Consider the following 27,121-nt stretch of genomic DNA (forward strand, 5'->3'; position numbering starts at 1 on the left):
AAAATATATCTAAACATTCAAACACTTCCTCTATAAATGATTTTATGTAACTAAACCATATGACTATTTTCTCTCATCAAAAGTATTCATTGATAAATCTTGTGTTAATGACTGATAGTCATTGTTTAATGAGCATATTTATTCCTGCCAGGAAAGGAGCTTGGTTGTGTGAACAAAATGATAATATCAAGTGATATATGGCTAGCAAAAAGTGAAAAATGTTATCCTTAATTAGAAGGACAGACTCCCCATCCATTCATATTCAGCATTGGCATATTTAAATTTAAGGTTTTCTTTCTTTTTTTTCCCTTTCATTCTGAAGTTTTTATTCTTTTAAGTAACTATAAAAGACTGATCAGCTAATGTTTAAAATAAATAGAGAGTAGCACTAAACCAAAAAATGTAACAGAACTTTAGAATACAGTTTAATTCTCCACAGCAAAAGATTAACATACCCTATTATCCTATTTTCATATGATGGTAGACTAAAACTGTATTACATATTTTGTTAGTTTCTGGAGCTAATGGTTGGTAAAAAATATAACATATATATGTGCTTAAGGAAAGCTCAATCCTTTTTATGATCTAGAAAGGAAAAAAACAGAGTAAGGGTACTCTCTGATAATTTCATTCTATGACTTTTGATACTTTCTCATTTGTTTGTCTTAGTCACAAGGGAGCCTAATTAGTTAGTTGGGTAACTTGAACAGAATCAGATGGCCCCTGTACATGCTATCAGAGAAGTAGTTCACTATTGTTCTAATTTAAATATTTAAAAATCACTTAAATTTTGTCATATACATATATATACATACATACATACATATATATATATATATATATATATATATATATATCCCTGAAACACAAGATAGTTCCTCTGTAGGCCACACTCAAAATTTGAGGAAATTGTTCTTCTGACAGGAGAAGGTCTCTTTTACTAGTAATGTAATAATTTAGTAGAAAGAGTTACAGGAATTAAAGGTTGTCTGTGCTTTGAGACATTGTAAACCAGGCTTCTATGAGTTTCTAAGGTCAAAGTAAGAAAAACTATTACTAAAGTCCTTACACAATTGCTTCTTTTTCCTTCTTTGATAGAGGGTGAGCAACATAGAGCGACAGAGATACTAAGAGGAGAAAAACCACACCCTCAAAACTACTCTACTAGAAAGGGAGAGAGAGACAGAAAGAAGCTTCCTCCCTTGAACTTGAACCCATATTTTAGTATATGGTGACATGTGAGCTCTACTGAGTGTAACACAGCTTTTATTGCTTTATACCACTGTAAAGCAATAAAAAAGTGTCAACAAACAAAATATTATTTAGAAAAGAAAAATAAGAATAAGCTGAAGTACAAAATAAACAAGCTTGAAAAAGAAAGGGGACAGTCCAACATAATTTAACATGTCATCTATAATTATACTGGTATGTACATAAATTTAATTGTTTTCCTTTTTTCCAAAATTATTTATAAAATAAAAAATATCAACAAGACCGCAGGATAAGAGAGGTACAATTCCACAAAATCCCCATTACCAGAGTTCCATATCCCATCTCCTCCCTTGAAAGCTTTCCTATTCTTTATCCCTTTGGGAGCATGGGTTATTATGAAAATGTATACCTTAAAGCAAAAGTGCACAATAGTTTGCAATGACTCAATTAGTGCAGCAAGCAAGTAGAAAGACTTAAAAATGACACCATAAAGTACTTAATCAAATAGTTCCTATTTAGACCTACTTCCTATTTCACTTCCCTCAAACATTCTAACGCTAACCTTGTTAGACAAAGTAAGGACTACAAAAGCTGGATAAGAGCAAGAGAACCACATAATTTAATGCTGGCTCTTTTGGTTACAAGGCCACCCCATCACTCAGGGCCCTAGGAAGGAAATCTTGGGATTCTCACACAGCCATAATGGGCCTAGACCTCTAACAGATCCTCTTTCCACTGTCACTGGTCATTTCCATCAGGAATAACATAAAGGACCCTCTTTTGGATCTCTAGAGGACCTTGCCCTCAGTGTGGATAACAATGCTAAGGGCTGCCCCTTTCTCCAAAGGGAGGTTGGGCCATCGTACTCTGCCACTTAGGAAGATGGGTCCGGCAATGAGTACAGCCTAGAATGTTCCTAGTTATTACCTACAGGGATAAAGAGGTTACACAGGCTCCTGTGCTGAATATGGGCCCCAGATCAAATTGATGGGATTTACAGTTAATAATATTTATATACCTTCCCCATATTTGGGAGCTACTCTCTTCCCTGATCCAGCTTTCTAGTCTTATTTCCAACTCTGACACCATCTTCCCAGACAATACCTTTGACTACCTACATAAAAATTATTTTTTTCCCAGAGGTAACTGATGAAATGTTTTCCTGTACACTCCACTGTGACCAGAGTTTTAGAATCCCTGGTATCAGCAAAGAAAGCTGTTAGATTCAAATCTTCTCCTCTAATTTCACCTAACCAATTGTGCTTTCTATCGCTTCTCTACCCTACCATCATTTAGGGAAACTTCCATATACTCTTCTTTACATTGCTTAAAACATTGCTTTAATGAATACCCTTCTACAGTTCATTTGCACTAAGGTGTGATAGCTTCTCTAAGGAAGAAACCTAGAAGTGAAGTACTAAATGTATGTGAGTCATCTAGATGTGGGGTTTACTAGGTAACACCAATTTGTCCTTCAAAGGACCTGTAACAATTAAGACTCTGGCCAGAAAAGTATAAACATTACATATTGACCTTAATTCCATATTTGACTATTTGATATTAGTTAACTAACTCTTAGAAAATAGTGTCACATTTTTAAATGCAAGCTCTTTCATCCACACTCTCTGAAAAAGCGAAATTCATTGATCTCTGCCAATTTATTTTTAGGAAAAAAAATCCCCTTTAATTTTTCTGTCTTCCCTAACTTCTTAATGTTTTTCTTCATTTTACTTACTATTTTTCCAATTGTATCCATAGACAATAAACATGAAAGTACTGCTTAGCAATCCATCTGACCAGAGAAAGTGGAAATAATATGCATTAAGTAGTATTAAATCTAATAAAGAGCCAGTCTCCAGATTTATAAAGTCTTTCAAATTGCCCAGAACTTCTACAAAAGTTTCAACTAAGTCTCTTAATCCTCCCATAATTAAATCTGTTTCTTCTAGCATTTCCAAGAAAATACACAACACATCGAATCCATGTACCACTATACCACATTCTATTGTAAGCTTGTGTGCACGATTATTTTCCATTGTAAATACGAAGTATTTCAGCTAGAATGCAGTGTCAAAGAAAACTGGGCTTTTCAGAAGCACACAGCTACCTTTACAAGTGGTTTTTTTTCTGAGTTGGTGACTTTAAATTTTAGAATTTTAGTTTCTGTACCTGTAGCTTAAAGTGTTTATTTTTAAGAATTAATGAACATGTGTGGGTTTTGAGGGGCTAGTGGTGGCTACATAACATTGGGTGCCTTTTGCTTGTGCCTCCTTTACTTGAAATTCCTGTGTCCTTGCTGTTCTGCATTTGCTACTTCCGCTTACTTGTTTTTACTTGTTTTGTTCACTTTCTAGTAGATGTAGATTGCCTTCCTGTCTCTCATCCCCAATCTTCCAGTTGTGATACCTGTATTCTGTTTTAGTCACTGATGGAGTCCGTGTGACATAGCAATTATCATTCAGACTAGAATGTCATACAGTTCTGGTGTAAAGAAACTGATCCTCATTTTTTTTTTTTTTTTTGCTTCCAGTCCCTGGGACTTGGTACCAGCACTACATACCCATCACTCCTGATGGCGACTTATTCCCTTTTTCCACTTTATTCTGTAAGACAGAGAGAAATTGGAAGGGGAAGGATAGATAATAGATAGATAGACAGATAGGCAGATAGGCAGGCAGAGAGACAGACAGACAGACAGAGAGAGAGAGATGATAGATAGACAGACAGACCTGCTTCACTGTTTGTGATGCATTCCCACAGCAGGTGGGGAATAGGGTTTTGTACCTGGGTCTTTATTTGGGTCCTTGCTCAGTTCCTTGAGCATGGTACTTAATTTCTCACTTCTTTTCCCATTTCTTTTCTTTTTTGTCATCATGGGGGCTTCATTGTTCATGGTTGACTTTTCTAGAATATATATCTCTATCTCTATATATATAAATAGAGAGAGAAAGAGAGAGAGAGAGAGAGAGAGAGTATAAAGAAGCTTCCTTCAGACCACAGTATACCCATTATGGTGCACCAGGGTCTGAACCTGGGTTCCACACATGGCAAAGCAGGCACACTCTCAGGTAAGCTATCTTGCAGGCCCATTCTTTAACTTCCTTTAACAATTAAGTTTACACAGAGATAGGACTGTATGTTCAGTTTTTGAACACTATTTAAAACTTTTAAAGATAGATAGCAAATGTCAGATATTGCTATTTCAATAGTCATTATGTGTTAATTCTCACCTATCTGTGTGAATATAGGTAGAAGAATGTTCTACAATGAAACTCCTAAATAATCAGAAAATTCAGTCACTGTTGTCAACCATAGTAATATATAGTAATAATGAGAAGCAAAATTATTTCAGTTCCACCTGCCTGCCCTCTTGTGGACATGCTAACAAGCAGTGAAATAGCCACAGAAAGGACAGTTGCCATTTGTAAGAAGCTTATTCACAAGAAAGTAATCTTTTGTAAACTGCAATATATATATATATATATATATATATATATATAAATTATTTTGATATTTTTTTAAATTATTGCATATTTATCAGGGACACTATAGGAAAAATAGTAAATAAATTTTATCTTCCTTCTTTTCTTTCCTTCCTTTCATCTCTTCCTCTTTATTTCTTTCTTCCTCCTTAATTAGGAAAATCACCTAAGTTAATGGCTAACACTTGGCTCAGCTGTTAAAAAAAAGAAACAAAACATAAAAAATGCAAGTCCTTCTTCTCTATATACAGAATAGTGATTTCAATATTCAGAGCCTGTAAGGCAGAAGGTGTCATTCAGAAAGGTTTCGCCATCAATTATGAAGAGAGGAAAACACAGGAAGAAAAGGACAGAATTCAACTGACATTAAGTGGCAATGGGAGAGCTGTGGCAAATGTTGTAAATTTTGGCTGCACTTCCTGACCAGTCACTGGCACCAATACCCTTCAGGCAGCAGCTGTCCCTATAGGCAGTGAAGCAGCATTGCAAACTGAAAAAGAGGGGGCTCCTTTGCAGATGGGGAAACAGCTGATGTATAAAAATACAGAAGGGATGAAATTTGCAACAAGTACCTAACTCCCCCCCCCCTTTTTGTAAAGTTCATTTAGCTAGTAAGAGGGATGTATTTTAAACTTTTAGATACAATGTGGCATCTCAAGTGGAACTGAGAAGCAATCATAACCCATAGGCTGAAGACAAGCTTGATTTAAGATCCCACTGTTTCCAGGCTTCATTTTGTGAGTAGGGTGCTCCATATTTAACTAAACCTTTCAGGAAGCAGATTCAGCTACCTAGTAAACACGTGACAGTTTCAAAATGTTCAAGATTCTTTGCCCAGCACTCACATTACTCAGCTGTCAAAGTAAAGGGCTCAGATATATGATGTGAAAATTACATTTTAACGAGGTGTCATGTGTGTTTAAAGTTCTTATTCATCACTTACAGAGCCACAGCTTTTCCCAGAGACACAAATGCACTTAATTAGCATATTGTAAGGACAGAAGGTTCACCTTATCTGCATTGTTAAACTGTTTCCTGTAAGATGTTTTGGTTGTTGCTTTAGTTTACTATCTTCAGCCTATATTTATATAATCTCACATGATTTTCAAGAAAATGTGAGCTGTATTTGAGAAGTAAAAGAGAAGGCACAGGACCTAGCAGTGGATCCCCTATCAAAGCTGACATGTTACCATGCATAGCAACATAGGCCCAAGCTTCTAGTCCCCACCTGTAGGGAGAAAACTTCAAGAGCAGTGAAGCAGTGCTGCAGATCTCTTTCTCTCTCCCTCTTCAAATGCCCCTCCCTCCTCTGTATCTATCCAATAAGTAAGTATTTTAAATAAAGAGTATGCACAAGGCAGTAGCTATCTGTTTATATTCCTACTGCTTACAACTTTACCTGTGTATTTCACTAAACTTCAAAAGCAGGTTCTAAAATCTACTAACCATCTTAATATTTGAAAGTTTTTTTTTTTTTTAATTCTTCTCTCCCTAGTCTTACTACCAGCATAATACAATCCCTAGGCCCATTTCTTTAGTATGAAATACTAGGAGACATTTCTATATTCCACAAGGACATTTAGAATATTCAATGAACAATTTAGAAATAACCACAAGTGAGGAAATTGTCTGAATCTCATTCCTACCTATTGATAAATAATGTACTCACAACAAGATAGTTCAGGAGAAAGAACAGTTAAACATGACACTCAGGTAATGCAAATCACTAATAATAGTTAAAGCAATAATATCTAAATGTGATTCTCCCACACAGGATATCAAGCACAGTTTGAGTAATGATGCTAACCTGAGAGTCACTCAAGTAGCCTATAAAAATAGCTAAATATTACTTGGAGGTTTTTAATGCATATTTTACACTGAATGCATCTTATTAATGTATCTTAATAAAATGGTCAAATGGAAACCATGATGAATGTATAGCTTATTACCATTTTATACTATCTGAAAAAGTTTTAGAAAAAGTATATTTGAAGAAAAACTTAAAGATTTTCTTACAGAGAGAGAGAGAGAGAGAGAAACAAGAGAACCACTCCATCAACTTCAGGGACTGAAGCTGGGTCCTCATACATGCAAGTCCTGTGCAATACTAACTGAACCATCCCCCTACCCCCAGTAACTGAAGAAAATTTTAGATCTGGAATCCTAGATCTGATGCTCCGCCCAGAAAAATATGTATATTTCCATTCACATGGACTGCATAGTGGGATGCTGATGCTCATAAGCATCTTGCCCATAACCAAGCCATCTATTCTGCAAACAAAATATATTTTAGTAGAACAAAATTGTTAATTAATTTGAAATACCCTGTGTTGAAGAGCATACTTAAAATTGTTAAAGAAGGAGGAGGAGAAGAAGGAGGAGAATGAAGGGATGGGGGAGGAGGAGGAAGAGAAAAATACAACATGTTCTTAAAAAAAAAAATCACTGAATGTCCACTTTTTTCTCAACTTTAAGGCCTGTGGTTTTAATTCCCTCTAATTACCTCTGGAAGAAAGCATTAGATGTTAGTGTGCTTTGGTATGTGTCTTTCCTTAGCACCTGCTAAAGTTCTTTTAATTTATCAAATCTCATTATAATGTGAGCAAAGATGGGAAGAAGCAGATTGTGCATGTTGAGAGTGAGAAATAACCAGGATAAATTGCACAATTTCCAGATTATACAAGTTATACAAACAGTAAAGATACTCTTTTATAAACATTAATAAAATAATCAAAAATATTTTAGGGAGGACAGATGGTGGCAGCATGGTTGAGCACACATGAACAATGTTCAAGCATATACATTCGATCCCTTTGTCCCTACCTGCAGGGAAGAAGCTTCAGGAGTGTTAAAAATAGTCCCATACCCAACCAAAAATATATGTGTACACCTATGTTTATAGCAGCACAATTCATAATATCTAAAACCTGGGAGCAACCCAGGTGCCCAACAACAGATGAGTGGCTGAGAAAGCTGTGGTATATATACACAATGGAATACTATGCAGCTATCAAAAACAATGAACCCACCTTCTCTGACCCATCTTGGATGGAGCTAGAAGGAATTATGTTAAGTGAGCTAAGTCAGAAAGATAAAGATGAGTATGGGATGATCCCACTCATCAACAGAAGTTGAGAAAGAAGAAAAGAAAGGGAAACTAAAAGCAGGATTTGACTAAATCTAGAGTAGGGCACCAAAGTAAAAACCCTGTGGTGAAGGGGAGGGTGGACATTCAGCTTCCCAGGGCAGTGGGGGGGGGGGGTGTTGGATGGGGTGGGATGGGACACAGTCTTTTGGTGGTGAGAATGGTGTTTATGTGCACTTCTATTAAATTGTAGTCATATAAATCACTATTTAATTAATATGAGAGGGGAAAATTGATTGTATGTCTCAAACTTTTTAAAGCACAGACTGAGTCTTTTTAATACTTAGGCTGAGTCTTTGATATGTTGAATCTCTCAAAAGCCTAGACTAGGGAGAACAGAAGCAACCGTTGGCACAGCTATATACAAGATGTTGGGTATTAAAGAGCAAATCCTAACAAAGGGACTTTTCAAAGTTAACCCAACTACCAAATAATGTGATGATAACTATAACTATCCATTGTCTTCTTGAACCCTAAGACAGCAGGAATCACACATTTGCACTATAAAGCATATATTTCCCCCAATCCTGGAACCTCAGGGTGGGGCCCACTTTCCTGAATGCTTCTCTAGTTTCTTTTTTTTTAAATTTTTAAAAAATATTTATTTTATTTATTTATTCCCTTTTGTTGCCCTTGTTGTTTTATTGTTGTAGTTATTATTGTTGTTGTCGTCGTTGTTGGATAGGACAGAGAGAAATGGAGAGATGAGGGGAAGACAGAGAGGAGGAGAGAAAGATAGACACCTGCAGACCTGCTTCACCGCCTGTGAAGCGACTCCCCTGCAGGTGGGGAGCCGGGGTTCGAATCAGGATCCTTATGCGGGTCCTTGTGCTTTGCGCCACCTGCGCTTAATCCGCTGCACTACAGCCCGACTCCCACTTCTCTAATTTCATATCAAATAATATTACATCCACTGATCACAACCTAATTAACGCAATGAGTGCCACCTCAGCATGCTTCACTTCAGACTGTGTCCAGAGACTTCAGGTGTGGAATGACAACCCTTCAGCTTCATCACTCTGGTGAGACCTTTCCTTTCATAGGATTCTCTAATTCCATTCCAGGTGGTCCACTTTTTAATAAAATCCCAAAACCTAGATATAGACCAGGTCCCCTGAGATAGAGCATATGTTCACATGTAACCATAAACTAGGACAAAATATATACCTGAAAGCAAAAGTACACAATAGTCTGCAGTGAGTACCCCCCAACACTTCCATCTGCACTATTCCAACCTTTAGGTCCATAATTGTTCAACAATTTGTTTGGCTTTGTATGTTAACTCTCTTTTCAGTCACCAGGTTCCAGATACCAGCATGATGCCGACTAGAGTTCCTTGGACCAAGGACCCCACCAAAGTGTCCTGGGGCTCCGCTTCCCCAGAGACCCACACTACTAGGGAAAAAGAGAGGCAGACTGGGAGTATGGACCAACCAGTCAACGCCCATGTTCAGTGGGGAAGCAATTACAGAAGCCAGACTTTCCACCTTCTGCAACCCCCAATGACCTTGGGTCCATACTCCCAGAGGGACAAAGAATGGGAAAGCTATCAGGGGAGGGGATGGGATATGGAGTTCTGGTGGTGGGAAATGTGTGGAGTTGTACCCCTCCTATCCTACGGTTTTGTTAATGTCTCCTTTTTAAAATAAAAAAAAAAGTCCCACAAGTGTCTCCATCCCACTCTGTCTCTCCCCTTCCATCTTAATTTCTCTCTGTCTCCATATAAACAAATAAAATATATTTTAAAATATTTTAGGATTTACACTTTAATTTGTGTTATTAAACTCAGAGTAAGAAGATTTTTCACACACGCCCATATAAATATATACACATACACGCATATACATATATGTATGTGTATATATACAGAATTAATTCATTTACCTCTTAATCATTTAACCATTTTTTATAGAATGCCAACTATTAATCAGGCAATCTATAAGGATTTTCAAACAAATGCAACAAGATTATTTCAAAGTGAACCAAATTGTCATAATTCCTGATAATCATTTTTATAATATGGATATTCTTTGGATTTGTATGTTTTCAATAAAGGAAAAATAAGATGTATTTTCAGAATAATTGTGATTTATGTGTAAATAGAAATTGTTACATGAATAGCAATAGCAAGGTAAATTCTGATTCACATTTCCACTAATTTTATGCTAGAATGCTACAAAAAAATGAGGATGGGTGCCTAGAAAGGTAAGGATATGCAATTAAATGAACTTCTAAAACAAGTCTTCAGGGTATTCCTGAGACATTTTCTTCATATCCTTCCTTAAAGGTTACACTTCAGAAATGAAAATAGACTCATTAAAAAATACAGTTGATTCTAAGATTGAAGGGCACCTTTTTTTTTCCAAGTGCAAATCTGTGATAGTTATCTAAATGCTAAAACTACTAAAGATTTTTAAATGTATTTTTTTTTTGAGACAGTAGGGACAAAGTACCAGCTTCAGCATAAACAGTAATAGTGACTGAATCTGGGTCCTCAGAAATATGTGCACTTGCATCTTGGGAGTGCTTGCTACTTAACAAATAACGAGCGAGAACACTTTTATGAAGTGAGTCAATACAATCTTAGAAAATACAGTTTCTACAATCAATGCTGACTGGTACTTTAGTGGAAGCATGGATTTATAGTATGAATGAACTTTATTAACTGAGTAACTTTTGAGTAAGGCTACATGAGTTTCAGTGTATTAGGTCCCTCATTTAGGAAATATGGAAACTAGATGTCCTTGGAGGGTTGTTATATAGCTACTTAAGTTTTTTATGCCATTCATTGTATATTAACATTAACATAGCAGTATTTGCCTGAGTTAGGTATTATTTTTCTTTTATAGTTGGAAAACTAAGACCAAAAAGCAATATAACCTATAGACAGTTAATCAGAATTCATATCTAATTCCTATGGACACACAAGCTCAAGTTCAGAAGCAGATGATATATACATAGATGTATATACATCACCAAATATTTTTTATATATTTTAAAGAATCATATTTACATTCTAATTTCCAGTGGAAGTTAAAAGAATACAAATCAGGAATACATTTCTTGTGGCGAATAGGTGCACTCAGCAGAAGTAAAAAATAGATATGTCTTTATACACACACACAAACACACACCTCACATGTTAATTTTCACTGATTAGAACTCATTTAAAATCAGAAAAAATATTCAGACTGCTTCCAACAAAATGCAGCAAATACATTGTAGATCTACAGACTTCATATTGGTCTTTTGACCCTAACATTATTATAGTAAGTTGAAGGTTTCCATACATAGACATATTGAAAAAAAGATCCATAATAAGAATTCACTAGAGATGATTTCTTTTTAAAATGTCAACTTAATTTACTGAGGAAAAACACCTAACTGAAACCATTTGTGTGGAAGAAGATGAACAGCCTCCATTAATGCTAATTGAAATTCTCATATCCACACATACCATGCATAAAATTTGCTTCTACACTTATTCTTTCTTCATCTAAACTGCAGTCAGTCCATGCAAGAGCACTAGCCTTTTTTTTTGAGCACTCAAGCACAAAACTGATACATTTTGTGATTATAGTTACAAATGTAATATAGGTGGAATCTCACTGTCAAATAGATACAATCTTGTCACTTTAAAGGAGTGAAAACTGATTGTTCCAGTTTAAGTTGGGAATTTGATTCAAATCAGTATTTTAAGGGTTGAGAAGATAATTCATTGGGGTAGTGCCTGCACTGTAATGCTGGCGACCCAGATTCAAATCCTAGCATAAAATGGTGGGAATTATGTCAAAAGAGGAAGCTTGGGTGCTACGGTATTTCCCCCTTTCTCTCTATCTGATCATCAGCAGCAAAACAGCTGAACTTTATCATTTTGCAGTGCTTGCCACTTTACCCCTACTTGGTTTTAACCAGGACTATTATATGGCATAAAATGTCCATATTTTAATTTCCATAAATATTGTGAGTGATATAAATTTCCTTAAGCTCTCAACTATAAGGAGTTATCGTGGGTATGTATAAGCTTACTATATGTAAGTCGTTAGAAGATTGATAACGGCAAATCTCTTAATATATGGAACTACAGTATTACCTTGCAATATAAGGATAATTTCTAGGAGCTAAGAGAATACTCACTAGGTAGGCATTTGCCTTACTTTTCATGAGGCCCTGGGAAGCCCAACACCACATGAGAACAGGGAGCACCAGGGAAAAAGTCATGGATGCAGACGTAGAAATATATCTCACCTCTTTCTCTCTGGTTCTCCCACTCTCATTATCAAAACATGAAGAAATAGACTTGGAGAAACCTCAATATTAACTGCACATGTGGAAAGCCCCCAGGTGCATCCCCTAGAACCACACTGACAACAAAATAATACAATATATAATTTGTCTAATTAAAAAAATAATCAGGGACATGTGGTGGCATATCTGGTTGAAAGCACACATTAAAGTGCATAAGGACCCAGATTTGAGCGCCAGGTCCCCGCCTACAGGGGAAAAGCTTTGTGAATGATGAAGCAGTGTTGCAAGTGTCTCTCTCTCTCTCTCTCTCCCTGTCTATCACCTCCTTCCCTCTCAATTTCTGGATGTCTCCCTATCCAATAAATAAATAAAGAAATAAGATAAAAATATTTAAAAGAATCTTACTTCAGCCCAACAAACCCCAAACTTGAAATGCCAGACAATTTTAAACAATTTAAATTAAAATGATGTATAATATTTAAAGTAGATGCAACTGAAAATTTACTAACTTTTACTCTGATCAATCCTGCCAATGCTATCACTGTTCATTACTTTTTACATTTATTCATAAATTAAAACATATCAATAAGACCATAGGATAAGAGGGGTAAAATCCCACACAATTCCCACCACCAGAACTCTGTATCCCATCCCCTCCTTTGAAAGCTGTCCTATTCTTTATCCTTCTGGGAGTACTGACCCAGGATCATTATGGGGTGCAGAAGGTAGGAAGTCTGACTTCTGGAATTACTTGGGGGCTGAACATGTATGTGCATTGGCAGGTTGATCCCTGCTCCCCTGTCTTTCCCTAGTGGGGCAGATTTTTAGAGTTAATTTGAAGGTACTTCCTGCTGCACATGAAACTTTTTAAAAAGCTAAGATACACTCATAAAAATTTCCCCCCAAAATGATAAACTATAAGAATAATCATGGCAAGAGTGAGTATTGTACCAAAGTAAAAAAATCTCTGGGAAGGGTAGTGTTGAGGAGTGAGGAATGTCTTGGCACCCTAATGTATGATGATGGACAAGATCCAAAGTTGGCAGTGACAGGGTTCTTTATACACCTACCCCGGGGAGATAAAAAAAAGTTGTACCTATTTGTTAACAAGCATACAGTAAACCATTTAACCTCTAACAAAACAAAAAAACAAAGAAAAAAAGAAAGAACATCACAATTAATGAAGCGTGAGATGGTTAATTCTGGCTTAAGTTTTCAGTTGTATAATGTATTAGACTGAATACACTTACCTGTATAAAGATGAGCCACATATTTTATTTGGCCTAGGAGATATTTTGCAGACTTAAGAAGTTATTGTTGTTAATGTTGCATAGTGACAGTTTTCCATAACAGATAACTGAAAATATCAATACTATCAACATTCTTGAACATGGTGTCAGTCTTACTGAGGTCTCTCAGGGATTACAAAAATGCCACACCTATTCTGGCATTTTCGTCAGAATATGAAGTAGAAAGCCACTTACTCCTTCAAATGTTACTGAGATCTTGTTTTACAAATGCCATACTGCACCAATGAATGAAGAGGCAAAAATAAAAAAACTACTGTTATGCAACTTAGAATCCGGGGCCAGGTGGTGGCATACTTGGTTGAGCGCACACACTGCCATGCACTAGAACCCAGGTTCAAGCCCTCAGTCTGCATTTGCAGGTGGGAAGTTTCACTAGTGGTGAAGTAGTGCTCCCTATCTCTCCTTACCCCCTTTCTCGCTCCCTATCTCTTTCTCGATCCCTATTTTTCCTCACCCTCTCAATTTCTCTCATCCTATCATATAAAAAAAATGAATGAGTAAAAATTAGAATCTATTTTTACAAGACATGTCTATAATGAACTAATGAAGCAGAATGGCATCCTACTATAAGTAGAAAACAACACAAAAATTAAAATATAACCACTGACAAAATAATTTACACTTTCAATTGCTATGTTACTATTAAATACAGATACCTCTATCTTAGTTTTTCATTATAATTTATGTTGAATAATAATTTTATTACTAGTATAATGTAAAGTTTAAAGCAAGTTATAGAAGTAATCTTTTTCTGAGAGGTTTTGTATACTGTATAAGGTATATATATATATATATATATATATATACATATATATATATATATATATGTATATATATATATATATATATTGTCTCCAGAGTTATAGCTGGGGCTCACTGACTGCACTACGAAACACTGCTCCTGGAGGCTAATTTTTTCCTTTTTGTTGCTCTTGCTATTTATCATTATTGTTTAATTTATTATTGTTGTTGTTATTGCTGTCATAGTTGTTGGATAGGACAGAGAGAAATCAAGAGAGGAGGGGAAGACAAAGAGGGGGAAAGATAGACACTTGTAGATCTGCTTCACTGGTTGTGAAGAGACCTCCCTGCAAGTGAGGAGCCAGGGGCTTGAACCGGGATCCTTACACTGGTCCTTGTGCTTTGCACTATGTGTGCTTAAATCAGTGCAATTAAAGACTACATTTAGTCAGAGTTGTGCTTCATATTGCTCTGCTGTCTATGCCAATTAAGAACAATTTTATATGTAGATCTATTAGGTACATTTGGACATATGTGCACTCAAACAGACAATATTTCTAAGAAGAATAGAAATATATGATGCTCTGTGTGAGGTGATATGTTGTTCAAAGAAGTCTAATGCACTATATCAAGTTAGTATTTGACATTTTTTCCAATGAAGAGTAGTAATACTGATGGCATGTCACCATCAACTATAAAGGAAGGTATTCTGTTTTAGTAAGAAAGATTTATGCACATCACAAAATATAAAAATAAACTGATCAAGAAAGAGTGAAGATTGGAGACTAGTTTCCCAATGGAGAAAAGTTAGTCTCTCCTACTATAGAAATATTACTTTAAATAAAAACAGACAATAAATCACTTTCAGGTACATGAACTAGAAGGAAAGTCCACAAAGAAATCTCATCAAAATGTACAATAATCTTACAGATTGTAAAGTTTATATGACATCCCCCAAAATGTACCACCCAAAATGGAACTTACCTGCTCTACTATCCAGAGGTCCAAAATCCAAAGAATATTTCACGACATGGTAGTTATTCCATACATAAAGAAGGTTGTCTCTGGGGTTGTAATCCACCGCTGCTATGTACTGGTATGAATTAGGAAAGGGCACATCCACCAAACTATCTTTACTTTGATCAGTGTTGTAAATGTAGTCAATCTTATTCCCTGTGGCCTCATTGTCATCGTCCTCATACACAGATTTGACCACATACAGAATCCCACAAATCATAAATGCATTGGAAGCTGACCTTTTATCATATGCAGTATCCCATGTTCCTTCAATCCGCAAGGTATAAGGGTTCAATTGACTAATGACAATTTTACCATTGTTTTGTTCCGTTGCATAGATCACCCATAACCCATTTTCATCCACTGCCAGATCTATGTCAGATTTGCCTCCCCATCGGTAAGGAGAGGTGTCGTGGTAATTGGCATTTGCTATGATAGCCTCTCCACTCTTTATCCTAGTCCGCAAATCAAACTTTACGATGTTCCTGGTGCGTTCTTTATTGAAGAACAAAGCTCCATCATACACCACAAATCCTGTGCCATCCACCCTGTGAGGGAGCTTGTAAGTTGTAGTTGGCCTTCCAGCTATAAAGTCATCCTTGGATGAGTATTCAGTCAGGGTATCAGTTCTGTAAGGGGTCCAAGGCATATAATATATCTTGTCAGAAGCTTGTAGCGGGTCTTTGCACCATGCCCCAGATTGGTGGTCAGACTCAAACAAATGTTCACTCTGGTATACGCCTTTCAGTAGTCCAGGACAAAGAAAAACTGTTGGAAGGGAAAGAGTTGAAATAATAAATATGTTAATTTAAATATTTTGCCATTTATGCTCATTTTCCACCAAACAAAAAGCAACTTTATGAAGAGATAAGCCACAACCAATTAATCATTTTGCTTTATTATTCTGAGAACACAAGATAGCCGCCTTCCACACTAAATTTGACCTTTGTTCAAAATAATTTTGATTTCATTTGCTGAAACAATCTGGTGTTTTAATGACTATCTGTGTCTTCCTTTAGCTTTTACCTTAGTAAACATGCAGTACACTACTTTTGGATATAAGTATACAGATGTGACATATGTCTCTGTATCCTAGACATAAAACAAATACAGATGTTCATACACAATGTTTTATGTATTTTTAAATTAAAGGTGTTTTTTCACTATGATCATATTAGCTACTCAATAATTATTAAAACAAATGAAAACTTAATAGTAATTATTAATAATAACAAAGGAAAAAAAACCTTGTAACAGAGGTCATGAAGTCTTTTAGAAAAATAAAAAGAAGCTCATAAAGTTGCTACAGCACACACAAAGCATGCAACCCACACAATTAAAAATGAGTGATGGATGAATACTGGAAGGAAAAGAAGGAAGAAAAAGAGATAAAGAAAGAAGAAAAGGTGAAAGGATACAGGAAAGAACCCAAGATCTAGATTTTAATCAGTTAAATGTCCTGTTAAATACAGTGGTACTAGAACTTAAAAAGAAAAAGCGTACTTTTACTGTTACATGAGAAAAGCACTAAAAATATATTACTTGCTATAATAGTTTGCTGCTCACACTTCCAACTGAAAACGTGTAGGTAGGATCTGTTTCACTTGATTTCTAATATGACAGTAGCACATTGTGTGAATGGTGATCAAACTTGACTGATTGATCTGTAATGAAGAAGCTTTAAAGCAGTGTTTCCCAAAGACTAATTGATCCATAAAACACCAGTTTTTAAGTGCTATAGTCTGGCACTACACAGAAAGAAAAAAAAAGTGTGTTTGTGTGTTTAAGAAATAGTATATTAATTAAATTGTGGCACAGATTCTAATAATGTGTTGTTATTGTTGAATATTCAAGGCATCAGTAGGGAAATTAAGTGAATTTCACACACTTATTTGACCCCTTTCTATAGGGGCTATGAGCTTAACTGGCTATGAGAAACACTGCTCTAAAATTCTTGTAAAACAAACACATTGAAAATTAATCATGCAGTTTACTGTTATATTTAAAATGACTAGAAGTGTATTTGGTGAAGAAATTAAGAAAACACAGGAAATTTGGATGTTAACCATATTTTAATGATTAAGATATTATTCTCTTGATATTAGTGATGAACTCTTTAACAGCAATTATAAAGCTGGATCCACTGGAAAACAATCTGTGATAAAACTCAGCTAGGATTTGGAGTTACTAAAAAGAAAAGTACATCATTAGAATGCACAAAGTTTTACTCTCCAGAAGTAAAAAGTTGACAATCAAGATTGTCCATATCTAGGTTAATAGATATCATCAACTTATACTCAAGAATACTACTGATGAGTAGATGAAATTTCTAGGATTCTATTCATTTCTATCATGAATAAAGGGAAGACAATATTGCCAAAATTGTATCTGATTAATAGTTAATAATCAGTGTTTGGTCAGTGTTTGAAGTAATTTACGTGAAGGTATTTCAGAAGCCCATTTTCCTTCAATAATTTGTTAAGAAAATTAAAAGGGAAGTCATATAAGAGCTATAGTAAATTGTCTACTAGAGAAATAAAAACAAATCTAAAGCAGTAACTATCCATCATGATCTATTTGATTTCTAACTGCTTACTAGAGAATAAAAAGAAAAAAAAAATGGATGAAAATTTTACATTAACTGTTTTAGGATAAAAGGATCAAATTAGCACTTGTCAGCATACAGATTAAAGTGAAGTTGAGCAGCAGAAGTAGCAAATAAATTTTCATAAAATAGATAAGAATTAATAACAAAATTATTTTAAGTAAATGTTAAACTGTTAAATAACTTAGCCTATAAATATTATATAATTTATGAAAGGTATTTAATTACCTTTTTGTTCCACTTCTATTGGAGAGAGAGAAATAAAGAAAGAAAGGAGAAAAGAGAATAGATTAATGGTACGGTATTGGCCAGGCACTTTTTATTCACCTCTTCCAAACTGAAAGCAAATAATTTTTTCACTCATACTTGTTTTATTGAATATCATATTTTTACAGGGCTTATTTTCTAAAAAATATTTTAAAGTAACCATGCTATAAGTTTAAAGTACAGTACAGAATTGCAAAATTAAAAAATGGCACGATTTAATCAAACTAAAATTGAATAAATTTACAATCCCAAATTATTGGGTTGTTGGAAAAGTGGTGACATATTTTTGCATGAGAAAACAGAAAAATATGGTATGACTTTTCTGAAGAACCCAATATATACACAGGAAATTAAATACTCATAATAAAGGCAGCAATATTTCCATTGAAAGGCAGGTAGATAGTAATATACATAAAGTATTCAAATAGTTTGGCCACTGTCATTTGAAAATATTTGGTATTTTAAACATAAAGTTATACTTTTGCCCACCTCAAGAACTGATATTTTAAGAACAAGCTAGTCTGCAGTATATATTGTAAAGTCAAGATTTTTCATATTGCTCCATCTTATGAGAAATGCTTATTGAAATCCTTACTAAAGAAACTTTTTTTCCACCAATAAATATTTTAAAGTATTATGGATACATACTTTCAGAAAACTCTGCTATCAGAATATTGATATAATAAACCACAGATTCTGAGCTTTCCTAAAATTCTTAATATGCTATTATAAGAATGAACTGAGAATATTGGACATGTTAGGGATATTTATTTCTCAAATTAGTTTCCGTTATTTTAGATCTTCATCAACATATTTCCAAAAATGATCCAAAGTTATGGTAAATTTATAAAAGTCATTATATTTTTTAACTTATAAATATTTGTTTCACGAGAGTCAATTGGCCCAGATAAGAATCCAGAAAAAATGGGTTCTAACACAAACTAAAGAAATCACAGATTGCAAGTGACATAAATCTGAGATAATTTCAGTGGAAAAGATGGACTCAAATTGTGTGCACAAATAAACTAATAACTCTAGAAACTTTCAAAATAGGAGAAACTTATTTTAGGAAATTATATTTGGGTAAGATTTTTAGGCTTTAACCTAAACATACATCTTTATTGTCAAAAGTCAGACTCATTCTTCTACATTTACTTTTTTTTAAAAATATTTATTTTATTTATTTATTCCCTTTTGTTGCCCTTGTTGTTTTATTGTTGTAGTTATTACTGTTGTTGTCGTTGTTGGATAGGACAGAGAGAAATGGAGAGAGGAGGGGAAGACAGAGAGGAGGAGAGAAAGATAGACACCTGCAGACCTGCTTCACCGCCTGTGAAGCGACTCCCCTGCAGGTGGGGAGCTGGGGTTCGAACCAGGATCCTTATGCCGGTCCTTGTGCTTTGCGCCACCTGCGCTTAACCCCATTTACTTTTTTTTTTTGAAACTTCAATAACATATGTTAGGAGACAAATTGGTGTATATTAAAAATTATGCTTAGGGGATACAAATGGCGTTATTCTTTTCAGATTTTTTATCTCAATAATTTGCAACTGTGATAGTCTAACAGTATATCTAGAACTTTTTTCAAAACTCTATTATACAGTCATAATTTATTATCATCCATGATTAATCTTCATTGAATAGCTCAGTGTTTGTTGGACCATATGTCTCACACTATGACTAGAAAATGAATATCCTAAGTTCAGACTGACAACTAGAAGAATAATGATTAAACACCTTAAAATAATTTAATCACGAAAGTTTGGATTTGAGACCCATTACAATAAAGTCTGAGGAGTGGGAAGTGATATATACTTTACATTTTTTTCCAGTGACTGACTAACCTTCAAAAAAGAATTTCTGGGACAGATTATGTTCTATGAAATAGCTCTCTTGGCCATGTGCAAGATCCAGGTTTGAATATAGTCCCCACAACATTAAAGGAAGCTTCAGTGCTATGGTTACTTTCCCTGTCTCTGCCTCTCTACTTTTTCTATACTGATAGAAAGAAAGAAAAAAAAAAGGTAGGGGGGGGGAAGGGAAGGGAGGGGGGAAAAGAGAGAATGCTAGCTCTAAATATACACTTTTTTTTTTTTGAGAATTTCCTGTGGAGGTGTTTATAATTATAAAACATACAATATGCCTATCAGTAGTTTTAGTCATCATTCATGTAAAAGCTCATGTATTCTTTTACTTAAGGGCAAAAGTCTTCTTGGTTACTGGTTATTGGTATTTCTTTACTACATATTTCTTGATGAAAACCTGATATACAAAAAAAAAAGATGTTTATTACATTCTACATATACTATCTTTTTTTTTAATACTATCTTACATTGTAATGGATCTTTGTATAGTTTAAAGTATTTTCACCTTTTATTTTCCCAATTGTCATTGGGTAGAAATTTGTTTATAATTTCTTTGATCCTGCTTTAATTTAAGAGAAATTGGAATAAGTTGCAACATCAGTAAAATGTGCTTCTGCTACAATTAAGATTTATTAGGCACTTCTACTTTGGAGAAAATTATGATGGTCTTGCCTATGTCATGACTAGCTGTAGTTCATGTTTATTTATTTGCTATTTTCAAGACTGAAGTTAAACAATTTCATAGTTTAAGTTGAAACATGCATACACAAATCACATTCCTGTAACAAAAACTGGCAAAGTAACATAATTTATCACAGAAAAGCTTAGTAACACTTAGGATTAGCCTGTCATTGTTCATCATCTAATTCTGATTCTAGAAGCATCCTTACACTGAAAACAAACAAACAAACAAAAATAAATTGCATGCTCACAAAAAACATGTTGTACTTGGGTTTGGTTATGCATCAGACTTTGATGCCTGAGACTCAGAGGTCCCAGGTCCAATTCTCTAAATCCTGAACTGCACAGTGTACTGATCTCTTACTGTATCTCATTATAAATAAAAAATATATTCCCAACAGAGGAATTTCCAGGCATTCAATTTCTAGCATTCTGAGAGTTCTGCAGAGTGTTCTCCACAGGGGTTGCACCAATTTACATTCCCACCAACAGTACAGAAGGATTCCTTTATTCTGGGCAATTGGGGTTATGGTAGAAAGACAAACTAAGTGAGTAATAAAAATTTGAAGGTGCATCATCCACAAAGTCATCTGTAATTAATTAGTAAAAGTTTTATGGGCTGACAAAGTGTGCAGTTCTGCCACATGTGTGACCGAGGTTCAAGTCAGGACCAGATTCTTGCATTAAAAGAAGTTCTAGGGCTGCAATCTTTCCCTCTCCCTCTCCTTCTCCCTCTCCCTCTCCTTTTCCCTCTCCCTTCCCCTCTCCCTTTCCCTCTCCCTCTCACTCTCCCTCTCCTCTCTCCTATCCTCTCTCCTATCTCTCCCTTTCTCCATTGTCTCTCCCTCTCCCTCTTTTCTCTCTCTCCCTCTCCCTCTTCTCTTTCCTCCTCTACCTCTTTACTCTCCCTCTCTTCCCACCCCTCCTCCCTCTTCCACTTCTCTTCCTCCGCTCCTCCTCCTCCTTCTCTCTCTCCATTTCTCCATCTCTCCCCCACCCCCCGTAAATTAGTCCCTAGGGCCTGAAAATCCAGAGATTATAAAAAAAAGTTCCACAACACATTATATTTCCCTACCCCTTTATATTTCGGCAAAATATTATCACATGAATCACTCGATTTAATTCTTCAAACAATACTGTAATGAGGTACTTATTATTCTATACCAGGGTGGAGTCGACTGAACTCAAAAAAAGTTAAAAGAATTTCCATGCAAGGGACAGATCACTTGTTGGGTTCCTGCTCTGCTTTGTATGGCCTAGGTTCAAGCCCTTCCAATATTGGGAGAGCTCTAGAACTATGGTAATAGCTATCTTCTCAGTCCCTTCCCTTCTTCCCTGCCCCCTCTGATCTCCCTAAAGAAAAATCAGCCTAGGAGAGCTGAAATCATGCCTAGGTTCAGGTTACACACACACACACACACACACACACACACACACATTGATAGATGGCAGAATCCCAAATTCACCTATTATTTGAAGCTTACTACATGATGCAGCTATTATGCTCTTGCTCTCCATTTTTCAAATCACACAGAAACAGCAGATTTAGGTGTCAGGCAGTGGCACACCCAGTTAAGCATACATAGTACTATGTATGCTCCCCACCTTCAATGGGAACACTTCACTGAGCCACAAAGCAGGTCTGCAGGTGTCTATCTTTCTCTTTCCTTCTCTATCTCCCTTCCCTCTCTCAATTTCTCTCTGTCTCTAACCAATAATAAATAAATTTTGAAAAACTTTAAAAAGAAGAAGAAAGCAGCAGCAAATTTACAAGCAGCTAAAAATAAGAATGAAAACTCCTGAATGGACATTTACTCTCTCTGTTCTAAGAACTAATGTTCATTAAGGAACTGCTATGCATTACTTATTGCATTAAAATTTCTATTTTTTTCGCATGCTAGCAGCTCATGCCTGCATAATTCTGCTATCCTTGGTGTTCATTTCCCCCCTCTTTTATTTCAGACAGATAGCAAGGGAAAGAGCACTCTATAAAACTGAATTATCAAAAGGTTTTCAATAACACTATCTATAGTGTCTCTGTGAAACTGAGGGTTATAAACCTGGGTCTTCAGCCATGGTAAAGTTTGCATTCTACTGGGTGAACATACACATTTTTAATATACTTTTAATCTTAATATTTCTTTTAAAAAGTATTTCATTTATAGAGTCAAAATGAAATCAACAGGTAAGGGGGAGATAGAAAGGAAGAGATACCTGTAGCATTGCTTCACCATATGTGAAGCTTCCCTATAGGTGGGGACCTGGGACTTGAACCTGAGTCCTTTTGTTTGGTAACTTGCACTCAGCCAGGTGCAACAATGCCTGCCTTCTTAATCTAAATATTTCATAGACACTTTAAGAGGTAAATATTCTCACAATCTTAATTTATCAAATAAAGGCACAGTACAAAGATGCATATCTATTAAAAAATGAAAGACGCATAGCTCTTTGGCTAATAAATGGGAGAGTTGGAATTCAAATCCATATTATGAACTATTCATTATTGCATCTCCAGTGCTCAGTACATAGAAAGAGTTCAATTATTATTTTGTATGCCATCATGCAATGATAAATTGCACTGTAGTATTTTCAAAGAATAGAACTGAATAATATCCTTTTCAGTGTAGCCACCCCACGAGACTAGTGATGCAAAACATCTCTCCAGAGAAGATGAAATAATAGGAAAAAATATGAGTTGCTCATTTCTTATCCAAAGAAACAAGATTTTTCTTATCACTGTAGACAAACCTGTGCTAAATATCATGTCCTATTAATTCTCTCTGTCATGCCAAACAGAAAATTAACTATTCTTCCAGTTTACATACACCGATAAAATAAACACTTCAGCACACATAAATAAAAGGATCTGTGAGGTTAATTAATTTTTGGTATACCGCATATCAAAATTTCTGACAGACATCTGTCGATTTCATTAAATAAAAGATTACTCCTTTAATGTATGATGGGGCAATCTCTGCAGCTTAGCCTCTAAAATGTCTTTTCAAATCATATCCATGCATTAATGAATAAAAGTGCTACTCAAGCAACTTGTATTTCAATTGATTTATAGTCTGTATTTCCAATCATCTCCTAAAATATTTCATCCTGGAGTGTGTAGGTTTAAAATGTCAATAGCTTGTAAAATGATTTCTGTAGGTGAAATCTAACTTAAACACTTAAATATATTATAGATATTGTACAAACTAAGACTACCTTTTATTTTGTATTAACTTTCCAGTACACTGATGGATCTGTAAAATCTTTCAAACTGTTAATTTAGTATCTTGAAAATTATATTATCAGTAGACTATTGTAAGAATCTATTTGTAAAAGCCTGTAGTAAAATAACTATTTTCTAAAAATAGTATTGGTAACACTTAAAGTCAATATTTATTTGTTTCACCAAGGATGTAGCCTTGTCACAATAATTAGTTACAACTATGTACTAGAATTTACAATTGGAGTTTAGAATTGCTTAACAAAAATCAAAGCCAGTATATGCTCAGAATAAATGGAACTACACAAACATTATATGTTAGATACCTTGAGTTAATTTATTATCTACAAGTCTTATAGAGTTGTGAATATAGAGAACAGTCATAATAATAGTAACACTTACTGAAATTAAATATGGGAACAGTTATCTTTTGATTCATTTTATTTAATCCTCATAGAAGCCCTATGAGTTTGGTGGTCCTATTATAAATTTGTTACACAGGAAGAACTGATCTCTGCCTTAGAAGTTTCAGACAAATAATTAGTAATTTTTAGTCCTCTTATTTACCAATGATAGGATATTTTTAAATGCTTTCAAAGAAACTTATGTAAAGAGATTAAATATAGGCAAGAACAGAAGTGAATGGCAGGTAGGAGGAAATCAGAAGAGCATATCTGAAGTTAAAAACACAAGGCCAATTAATGTTAATGTCTCCTTTTTTAAATAAATAAATTAATTTAAAAAACACACAGTGATTTGACTAAAATCAAACTTCTTGTGTAAAATGTTATTAATTTGATCCTAAGAAATATATTTTTGATTAATTTCTATTAGTATGTTCTTTGCACCCTACAAAGCAACAAAGATATTCAAAACAAATTTAGATCTAATCCTAGATATTTAGTAAAAAAACAAACAAAAGAAACTTATAATTAATGTTTCCAAAGTTGGGATACTAAAACTAGCTTGTCAGATAGTTGGGCTTAGGCAATCTTTCACAAATTGGAAAAGTATAACAACTGAATTAAACTAGTAGCCCTAGGCTGCAGAGATAACACAGTGGTTATGCAAGTTGTTTATGTCTGAGGATCTGAGGTCACAGCTTCAATCCACAACATCACTATAAACCAGAGTTGAACAGTGCTCTGGTAAATAAATGAAATGAAATAAATACAATAGTCTCCAATTACATCTTCCTTTGAAACTCTGAATTGCATTAGAAGCAAAATATTAAATAACATGATATTTTTTTATTTCTGTTCATTTTAAATGTTACTGAATAGCCTACGGCTATCGAGGTGGTTCAGAGTTAGAAAACCTTTCTTGAACCTGGTGGCTGAAAAGAGTTAACATATAAAGCCAAACAAATTGTTGACTAATCATGAACCTAAAGGCTGGAATAATGCAGATGAAGAGTTGGGGGGGCTCTCTGTTCTGTAGATAGCTAGTAGGCATATTTTAGTTATATACCAAAGGGCCTGTAGCTATACTAGTTTTTTTTTCCCCTATACCTGAAATCTGATATACAGGTGGGTCCTGGTTATTGTCTGGGAAGATGATGTCATGGCTGGGAAAAGGACCAGAAACCTGAATCTGGGAAGAGAGTAGCTCCCTAAAATGGGAAAGGGGTATAAATATTGTTGACTGTAAACTCCATCATTTTGATCTGACCTGGGGCCCATATTCAGCTTAGGAGCCTATGTGACCTCTGCATCCCTGTAGATATGACCTTACATTCTGTGGTCATTAGTAGGAACATTCCAAGCTCTTTTCAGCCACCAGGTTCCAGATGCTAGCATGATGCCAAACAGACTTCTCTGGATGGACAACCCCACCAATATGTCCTGGAGCTCTGCTTCCCTAGAGCCCCGCCCTACTAGGGAAAGAGAGAGGCAGACTGGGAGTATGGATCGACCTGCCAATACCTATGTTCAGTGGGGAAGCAGTTACAGAAGTCAGACCTTCTACCTTCTGCATCCTACAATGACCTTGGGTCCATACTCCCAGAGGGTTAAAGAATAGGAAAGCTATCAGGGGAGGGGATGGGATACAGAGTTCTGGTGGTGGGAACTGTGTGGAGTTGTACCCATCTAATCCTATGGTTTTTTCAGTGTTTCCTTTTTATAAATAAATTATAAAAAACCCGTTCTTGCAGGCATGAGGCCCCAGATTTTACAGCTGGCCCTCCATATAATCAAGGAAGACAAAAACAGATTTATAAATAGTATAGCAGTGCTCAGTTATCTATTTCTCATAAAAAATGAGAAATCATTAAAAAATGTAAAGAATTGCTATCTAACTTTTATAGGTGAGAAAAAATTAAAGCTGGGCTTAATTCATGGCACTTGAGGGCCCCATCCACCATTTTGGTATTTGTCAGAGCTCTTAAAATCTAAAATCAAATTATAAGTAAAATAAATCTAAAATAGTCTAGGAATGTGAGGAGCTACTATATTCTTTGATATTTTGTCTTCCAAACATTTAAACCAGACTGAGACTGGACTCACCCTTTAAGTAGCTTGGGGTATTTTTAATTGAATACTACCACTATTTAAAAATAAAATTAACAATATAAATATGACATCTTGAACTGAAAACAATAAACAAAATTAATTTCAAATTTACTATAAAACTTAGGTCCAATGCAAATAAATCATTTTTACTTAATATGTATCTTAGGAACTATCAGTAGTTAACTAGTCTTCTAGTTATCTTACTCTATATCTTAAAGGCAAAATTTCAACTCATTTGCATCTAGATGACATACAACTCAGAGTTAACTTCTTATTTTTAAACTGCTAACCAGCTGTCTCAATCAGTTATTTTTCTGCTAATTCAAATTCTTTCATCACTGCTACATTCTTTATCTGATGTACTTTTTATTATATTTTATTTTGATAGGTCAAAGAGAAATTGACAGGGGAGGGATACAAAGAGGGAGGAAGAGAGAACTGCAGCACAATTAAACCACTTGTGAAGTTTCCTCCTTCAGGTGGGTAGTAGGGGCTTGAACGCAGGTCCCTGCACAAGGTAACACCTGTGATTCTGCAGGTGCACCAACACCTGGCCCCTGATCTATGTATTTGTAACACCCTACTTTGAGTTACATTTCCTTGTATCTCCTGCAATTTTTTCTTTATGTTAATATCACATTTTTTGTACAAACTATATAGGGAAATAAACACCTCATCTAATCTCCTAATTATCCTTTCCCTCATCACTGAGCTCCCATCCCTGGGTTTGCCACCTCCCCATTTGAAACTCTGTCAGCATAAAGAGATGACAATTTATTATGATTCATCCTGTATTTTCCATCATTTGTGCTAAGTCA

The 27,121-nt window shown here is 35.1% G+C and overlaps 1 protein-coding gene across 22 annotated transcripts in view; it reads right to left on the minus strand.

Annotated features, from left to right (window-relative positions):
• ADGRL3 (adhesion G protein-coupled receptor L3) overlaps positions 1 to 27,121 on the minus strand; it is an 848,379-nt gene that overhangs the window by 279,394 nt on the left and 541,864 nt on the right. For 20 of the 22 annotated variants that reach the window (XM_060188015.1, XM_060188014.1, XM_060188010.1 and 17 more), the window contains exon 7: positions 15,123 to 15,923. In XM_060188015.1, the coding sequence (XP_060043998.1) occupies positions 15,123 to 15,923 (801 nt within the window). Of the gene's footprint in view, positions 1 to 15,122; positions 15,924 to 17,988; positions 18,004 to 27,121 lie in introns of those variants that run through there. The other 2 variants (XM_060188017.1, XM_007527362.3) reach the window with 2 other exon arrangements.

Source organism: Erinaceus europaeus, chromosome 3 (assembly GCF_950295315.1).
Source record: "Erinaceus europaeus chromosome 3, mEriEur2.1, whole genome shotgun sequence".
Taxonomy (NCBI): Eukaryota; Metazoa; Chordata; class Mammalia; order Eulipotyphla; family Erinaceidae; genus Erinaceus; species Erinaceus europaeus.